This window comes from Phaenicophaeus curvirostris, chromosome Z (assembly GCF_032191515.1).
Source record: "Phaenicophaeus curvirostris isolate KB17595 chromosome Z, BPBGC_Pcur_1.0, whole genome shotgun sequence".
Classification (NCBI taxonomy): domain Eukaryota; kingdom Metazoa; phylum Chordata; class Aves; order Cuculiformes; family Cuculidae; genus Phaenicophaeus; species Phaenicophaeus curvirostris.
In genome coordinates, this window is record NC_091431.1 from 24,354,433 (window position 1) to 24,362,667 (window position 8,235).

General features: G+C 45.1%; 1 protein-coding gene across 1 annotated transcript; it reads left to right on the plus strand.

Moving 5' to 3' along the window:
- The first annotated feature begins 774 nt into the window (after positions 1-774).
- Positions 775-7,083, plus strand: LOC138733408 (zinc finger CCHC domain-containing protein 9-like). The gene is made up of 5 exons (XM_069880572.1): positions 775-1,199; positions 2,277-2,427; positions 2,706-2,798; positions 4,179-4,247; positions 5,162-7,083. The coding sequence occupies exons 1-5, from the start codon at positions 873-875 to the stop codon at positions 5,272-5,274; spliced, it is 753 nt and encodes a 250-aa protein (XP_069736673.1). The 5' UTR covers positions 775-872; the 3' UTR covers positions 5,275-7,083.
- Positions 7,084-8,235: the final 1,152 nt, after the last annotated feature.

Below are 8,235 nucleotides of genomic sequence, written 5' to 3' on the forward strand. Positions count from 1 at the left end.
TCAGAGACAAGAATCCCCGTCCTCCAGGACTCTCCCAGCCCCACAAGTGACTATTCTTCTCCTGCCAGTAGTAATGAGCCATCATGTTGGGGTATAAACTCTTCAGGCGGGACAGGAAGGGTAGGAGAGGTAGTGGGGTTTGTGAGATTTGTGGTAAAAGGCACGGTTTAGGTGTGTTTTTGAGGAGATTTTGGGTGAAAATCACATTTCTGGGGTGTTTTTGAGGAGATTTTAATTGAAAATCAGCTTTTTTGGGGGGTGTTTGTGAGGAGATTTTAGGTGAAAATCATGTTTTTGGTGCTTGTGAGGATATCTGTGGCAAATATCATGTGTTTGGCATGCTAGTGACGGTACTTGAGGTGAAAGTCACATTTTGGGTTAGTTTGGAGGGGATACAATGAGACCTGGATCAGGGTGGGGCCGTTTTCTCTCAAGATGTAGCCCCAGGAGGAGAGGACAAGGGCGAAGGTTTTACACCCTGGAATTGTAGAATCCCCGCTGTGAGGACCTGCAAGGCCTGACGGGGGTCAGGCCTAGGCGGCTGGGACCGAACCTACACAAACAGGGGGTCCCTTGCAGCCCCCCGGTGGCCCGAAGGCTTTCTCCCCTTGCGCCCCGCCCCTTTGCCCATCAAGCCCCGCCCCTTCCACAGAGGCCCCGCCCCCTCCTCGGGAGAGGCCGCCGCGCCTTGGGAAGGCACCACCCTCGCCGCTCGGGGGCGGGGCAACGGCTCGCGGCGGCCGGAAGTGACGCATTCGCCGAGCGCCGCGCCCCCGCCGCACTTCCGGCGTGAGGGAGCGCCTGGGGCCGCGGTGACCCGGCCCTCCTCTTGGCTTTCCTGGGGCTGCGGGAGCCCCCGCGCCGATCCCGCCATGACGAGATGGGCCCGGCGGAGCGGCCTAGCTGGGGAGAGGGCGCTGGATGCCACCCCCTGGGAGGAGATGGCCGGCGGCCCCGGCCCGCGCGCCCCGAGGAAGGAGCAAGAGAAGGGGAAGAAGAAGAAGAACAGGAAGAAAAAGGACTATCTGAACGAAGATGTGAACGGGTTTGCGGCGTTTCTGAGGGAAAGCCGTCGAGGCGGAGGGGGCGCCGAAGCAGAGGGAGCCGAGCTGGAGAAGGAGGTGGCGCTGGCCTTGAAGAGGGACAAGCGACGGGAGGATAGGAGGCTGAAGAGGCAAGAAAAGAAGAAAAATGCCATGGTGGGTTTTGTCGTGAGTCGTTTGGGTTTGGCTGTCTGTGTTTATTGTGAAAGCTCTGTGTGGGAAATGCAGGCTCCTTTTTCTCTGCTCATGGTGCAAGGTCATACTGGAATCAGAGCTAAGGGTCGTTAAAAGACCCCAAAAGAGTGAAGTATCTCAGCTTTGAAGCAGGCAACGCATTTCAGCCTACGCCTTATCCTTTAGCATGGCTCCTGAGGTTAAATGGTGTTTTGCTACACTTTGATGAATTCCTATTCCCTGCAGGCACCTGGGTGAAACTAATTCAGCACTCTGTGTGTAATTCTTCAGAATAATAGTCCAGCTGTTTTGGACCCACTTTCTGCAGTGTCTTCTGTTTGGGAATTGGAGTGAGATCTGGCACGCTTAAAAGGAGACTCCATGAAAGCAGTTATCTCAGCACAGGCTTCTACTGAATATGCAGTATAGATATGCAGTATAGAGTCTGTACTACTAATAAATGTGAGATGTTCGAATTCCACATGAGTAAATTGTAGGACTGGTGCAGTGTTGCTTACACATACTTCAGTATTTACTGCAGTAACATTTAAAGAGTGCGGGAAGTGTGCTGTAGTCAAAATCACATATCACCATTCATCCAGGATGTTTGGTTGTCAGTGAGCGTGGTGTTGATGAAAGAAGAAAAGTACCCATAATAATACAGTTTTATGGCATAGACCACTTACAATTACTTTGTGACAGGGTACAATGTCTCTTTTGTTTAGCTGTTTTTCCATGAAGAGAACATCCCTTGATATGTTTGCATTCTGAAAAGCTGGAAGGCATTATTGGACTGGAATGTTCAGGTCTTTGAGTGCCATTTACAGAGTCTCGTCCTTTAACGTTAGAGTAACCTCAAATGTTGACACCAGTGATAAGGACCTAATAGCACCCTCAAGGTTTCAGTCAAGAGAAATACTAATCTAGTAAAAGTCTACTACCTATAGGTGGTAACTAGATAATTGGAGTTAGTGATTTTTTTTGTAATGTCATTTGCAAGTGCTGTATTTTGCTACATGAACTGCCTGTGAAAATACATGTAAATTTTTATTTTCAAAGGTATGTTTCCACTGTAGGGAACCTGGCCATGGTGTGGCTGATTGTCCTGCGGTACTGGAAAGTCAAGATATGGGTACAGGAATCTGTTACCGATGTGGATCCACAGAACACGACATCAGCAAATGCAAAGCCAAAGTAGATCCAGCAGCTGGTATGTCTCAGAAATGTCTTTTTCAAGGTGCTTTCATCTGAGTTTTCTGACTAATGAAAAATCAACTTTATGTTTTAGTAATTTAAGTGTTGTGAGGAGATAACTTAATATGTTTAAAGCAATATAACATTAAAGCAGTGAGTCTAACAGTTTGAGAGACAGTGTGGTGTTTATGTTATAATAGTGTAGTAAATGCTGTCATCATAGTGTGTTCATGGTTGTCTATCTCTTTACCTTTTTTTTTTGCTGTGGATCATAAACTGTATGGGATTTTGCAGGGGCATTTCCATATGCAAAATGTTTCATCTGTGGTGAGATGGGTCATCTGTCAAGGTCGTGTCCAGATAATCCCAAGGGACTATATGCTGAAGGTGAGTGTACTAATTTACTAAAACCAAAACACGTTTTTTGTACTTATCTGATATGAAACAAAGTAACATTGCAAATGAATGACAAAAAGGAATTTCCAAATGTCTTTTACTCTTAGTAAAATAAGATAAATTCTGGGGAATTTAGTGTAAATATTGACTCCCTAAGGTTTTATGGTTTAATTATATCTTAGTGTAAAACAATGAGGTGAGATGCAAAGCATGAGAACTTGCTTGTGTTTACAATATCAAACAGCGCACAAAGAAACACAATGATAATAGGCTGTGCGTATGTAGACAGTGTGCATTTAAATGTACATATTCCACAGTACATAGTAAAAACATACTCATGCTATAGCTTAAGACTATGGGAGGTGTTTATGCAAAACCAGGGCTTTCACTAGAAGGAGGGCATCTTCATTTTAAGTGACTTTAGTGAGAAGTGTGATCTGAGTTTGAAAATTTCATTCAGATTCTGGTGTGCTGAATTTCTGTGTTGGCAGTAACAAATAGCATTCTGTCTTCTGGTACAATCTTGAGGTCTGGCAAATTTAAAAGGCTGATCTTACAGCGCAGTTAAGTTGGAAGAAAAATCACTATATTTTCAATGTTTGAAATAGGAATAGAATCTATATTTCATATCTCAGTACCTGGTGTTGGGTTACCTGCCTCTCAGGAGCTCCTACTAAGTTCAGAAGTTCTTTGAGTATGAATTTCCTCAGAGCTCAGCTTTTTTCTCAAAAAGAGAGCTTGCAACAGATCAGGAGTCTTCAGTATGTAGTGACTTGAGTTTGTACAGAGCAATGTGACTATAAACAGGTCTGTCTGTCCATCGGAGACAGAGGAAGATAGCAAAGGGCTCTTTGTCAGGGAGTGCAGTGGTAGGACAAGGAGCCATGGTTTTAACCTGGATAAGGGAGATTTAGATTAGATATCAGAAAGGATTTTTTTACTGTGAGTGTGTGGAGTCCTTGGCAGAAGTCACCCAGAAAAGTTGTGGCTGCCCTATCCCTGAAGGTGTCCAAGGCTGGATAAGGCTTTGAGCAATCTGATCCAGGGGAAGGTGTCCCTTCCCAGGGCAGAGGGGTTGGGACTGTATGATCTTTATGGTTCCTTCCAACCCAAACTATTCTGAGAGTCTGTGATATGCTGTTTGCAGCCTTCCAAAGCTGTCTGCGTGTCTGCTCCATGACGTTACGTCATTTTGCCTAAGAATGCAGGCCTGTCCACAGGGACGTTTTCTTGTCTTGTTTACAGATTGTCACAACAGAAAACTGGAACAAGTTTTTTTATATAGGTATACCAGGAAAACAGTGTAAGGGGGTTGTTCTGTTTTGGGGGATTTTATTTTCCTAGGAAAGTGACAACTTTCTCTTCTAACAGGTGGCAGCTGCAAACTCTGTGGTTCTGTGGAGCACTTCAAAAAAGACTGTCCGGAAAAACAGAACTTAGGTGAGATGCAGTGGAATGTACAGGGTGGAGCTTGAGTGCACAGCTGAGTCATGTTCGTTTACTGGCCTTGCCTGGCTTTGGTCAAGAAGAAAGGATTTGAGAAGAGAACTTGCTAACAGCAAAGGTGACCTTCCTTTGGGAATGAGCACTTTTATTAAGGACCATGTGCGGGAGGCAGTGCAAAACTTGATCTTTCAGTTAAAAAATATCTATGCGTTTCTGAAGATACCCTGATGTGCTAATGTATATTTGTTAGTCATTATTTTTGTTGCTGATCACAACTTTAGCAGCTGTAGAACGAAACTGGTTTCTTCTGATGATGCTTTGTGTGTGAAGTGGGTGAAACTGGGTATGTCACTTGCAGCGTGATGGTACTGGCAGCTTTTAAAAGCACTGTGTGCAGGCGAAGGTTCAAGTCATTCAAGGCCGTAGAGGAGGAGCAGGCAGGAGATCGGTCTAGCTGGATTCACCAGCCAGTAAGCTGCTTACTTACATGTTCTTCTGTTATCCATGTGGGTGGACAAGTTACATTATATAAAAAAAATCCTGTGCCATGGAAGGCAAAAGCTTCATACAAAGGTTTGAAGAATGATTCTCTTGTGGAAGTGGTGTAAAATTCTTGCATTTTCCTATTTTATGTAGCCTATAGAACTTTTGGGTTAATTATATGCCACTTTTCTGGAATTAGTATATAAATATTTATGGAGGCAGTGGAGGGCTATACTTCATCCGTTTCCTATATCTGATCTTGCAGGATATTGTTGCATCTGAGACCATATGTAAGTTTCCAGTTGTATGCAGATCCTTGGTGAACTAATGATGGGCGTTCAGAGGCCAAATCTTCCTCAAATGTGAAAGTTTGTTGTAATTGTAATGCTTAGCCTTTGCATAACCTCTTGTCTCTCACTCTGCAGATCAAGTTACAGTTGGGCGATGGGCCACTGGAATGAGTGCAGATTATGAAGAAATGGAAACATCGAAGCTGCCAAAACCAAAAGTGAAAGTACCCAAAGTTGTTACTTTCTGAAGGCCTCTTGGCTTTTAAACCACTGGTGGCTGCACTGCTTCACTCCAGCATAGTGACTGCAGGGTGGACGCCTGGTTCCAGAAAATAAAGCAGGTTGCTGCTGCTGTATTATACTTTTTGCCCCACCTCCTTTTTCGAGTATGCCTCCTAGGCATCCCTAGCTTACTGAAAAGCTGCAAACAGCAGAAATGCAGCAAGTGGGTATTTTGGTTTTATCTCTGCCAAAATATAGCATTCCTTCTGATTCACATTCTCCCTCACTGCCAGCCTTCTGCAGCAGGAGATTGGCTTCATCTCACAACAGGGATGTGGTTGCAGTAACCAAACAGCATGTGTACATTTCATCGTGAGGGTCTGTGACGACTGGATTTCAGTGATCAATATTGCTACTTTTAAGTGTTGGGTTTACGTATTGGGGTGGACACAGTCATGCTGGTTGTACTTGAGAGTATTTTTGTAACTCACAGAGTGGCATTGTGGGTATTTATAAAGACTTTTGGGATGCTGGTTTGTTTTTTCTTCTAGGAAGATTTATTTCTTTCTTTATGTGCAAGCCTGAGCAGTCTTGCAGTGAAGTTATCAGGTACCCTGCAGCCTATAGAGCTCAAAGGTGTAATTACCATGACTCAGCTAAATGTGGTTTGTAGTTTTTGGATTACTGAGTATTTGTTCACTAAGAGAAACAGAATCAAGCCCTTCTTGCGGTATCTGTGGTGAATACGCCTAGAGGGAGTGAGAGAGCAAGTGTTTCTGTCTCTTGGGGTGGGTTGGGAGTAAACTTTGCTTTGTATTACACATACCTGCTTATTGGCAGATCTATTTATTTTTAAATGGAGACTGCAGCCTTAGAAAAACTGATATGAAAAGAAGTTATGAAACCAACTCCAAATCGAGTTCCTCCAGCAGCTCTCTAAATCCTGTAACAATTCAGCCAGTGCAGCCAGTGGTGGTCAGCTTTCCCCTGCTCCTGATCATCCCATCCAAGACAGCAGCACGATGTAGCTGCAAAAATGCAGGTTGAGCTCATCGCACATGCAGCCATTTATTCTGACCTGGTGCCTTTGCCTAGACCTGGGCAGTGTGGACAGGGGCTGTACAGGGTCTCTGTACACTGTGCTGCTCCTGCACTCTGTAACATCAAGCTCCTCTGTCCTCTGCTGCAGCTGTGGTTGCTGTTGGACGAAGACTGCACTTCAGTGCCCCAAAAATCTTAAATGCGCCCCCTAAAAAATCCAGCTTGCCTTATGTAGTAGTAAGCAACAGTTCTTGCAGGAAAGCAACACAGTGGTAAAGCTGTTGCTTCTAAAGAATTAATTAACCCTTTCAATAGAAATGTCCTAACCACCCATAAATAATTGTGGTGAGAACACAGAAGGAACACCAAATGGCAAGCCTGAGCTCAGGGGTGGACCATCCACTACAATGATGGGTTTGGAATTTAATTGTATGGATATAGTTTATATTTGTACATGCTAATTATTTTTAATAAAGCACTGCTAGAGAGTACAGTAGTTAGAGCTCTTATTTTAGGTTTCATGGTTCTGCTTTGGGTATAAAGGCACATAAGGTGACTAATATCAGGCATTTGTATTCAGTTTTAAACAACTGGCACACTTTTAAATGGGGAAAAGGAGGGGATGAAATCAAGTATTAATTACAGAGTTTTAATTAACTTGGATTAAAGCTTGAAGCAGTATCACTTTAATATGGACATTTTGCAACAGGCAACTCTGCTTAAAAAGTGTTTCCTTTTATTTTGTTAAAAAAGCATCTTTTTAGATAATATCCTGTCTTTAGAAATTTAACGCCGTCTTGTGTTCTTTTACCCATAGAACTGGAAGCCGTGCACCTTGCCTTTCCTGGTGGTACCAGTACTTCCCAGATGATGGGTTGGAGTTGGTAGCATGGTGTGCAAGTTGTGGTTTCAGAGCACAGCCTCTCCCAGAGCTGTAGGGCTGTGGTTCTGGGAAGATGTGGTCACCCAGTGGTGCTGCTGCAGCCTCAGGCCAGAACATCCCTCTGGTGGACTTCAAAGTTATACAGTGCATTATGTGGGAGGTGGTGAAAGAGGAAATTCACTGTTCCAACAGCTGATTTTGCTAATGCTTTGTTTCAAGACTGTACCCAAGCTAAACCAGTCTTGTTGAAAGGCTGGGCAGCTCACAGTGCCAGTATACCCAGTGGTTTCTAAGATCCAGCTGGTATCTGCTGCTGCACCAGGTAGACATGCCATATGCAAAATGGAGCTGCTCTGCAGGGAAAGGCACAGACAGCAGGTGGTCAGGATTCCCATGGATGGTGACTTCGGATGTGCTGGCTTCCTGCTTCTGGTGGTGCAGCTTCTTGCATTACTGGGGAGAGTCCTGGGGACTAGGTGTTTATGTCTTTCAAAGGCGCTGGTGCCTGGCCACGCGGTTTCTGATACAAGCCAAGATGCCATTAGCCTTCACCACCTGGGCACACTGCTGGCTCATATTCAATCGCTGTCAACCAACACCCCCAGGTCCTTCTCCTCCAGGCAGCTTTCTAGCCAGACTTCTCCTAGTCTGTAGCACTGCACAGGGTTGTTGTGCCCCAAGTGCAGGACCCGGCACTTGGCCATGTTAAACCTCATGCCGTTGGTCTCAGCCTATTGGTCCAGCCTGTTCAGATCCCTTTGCAGAGCCTCCCTACCCACCAGCAGATCAACACTTACACCCAGCTTAGTGTTGTCCGCAAACTTGCTAAGGGTGCACTCAATGCCTTCATCCAGGTCATTGATAAAGACATTGAACAGGGCTGGACCCAGTACTGAGCCCTGGGGAACCCCACTTATAACTGGTCTCCAGCTGGAGTTAACTCCATTTCCCACCACTCTCTGGGCCCGGCCATCCAACCAGTTTTCCACCCAGGAGAGTGTGCGCCTGTCCAGGCCAGAGGCTGACAGGTTCTCAAGCAGAATGCTGTGAGAAACTGTGTCAA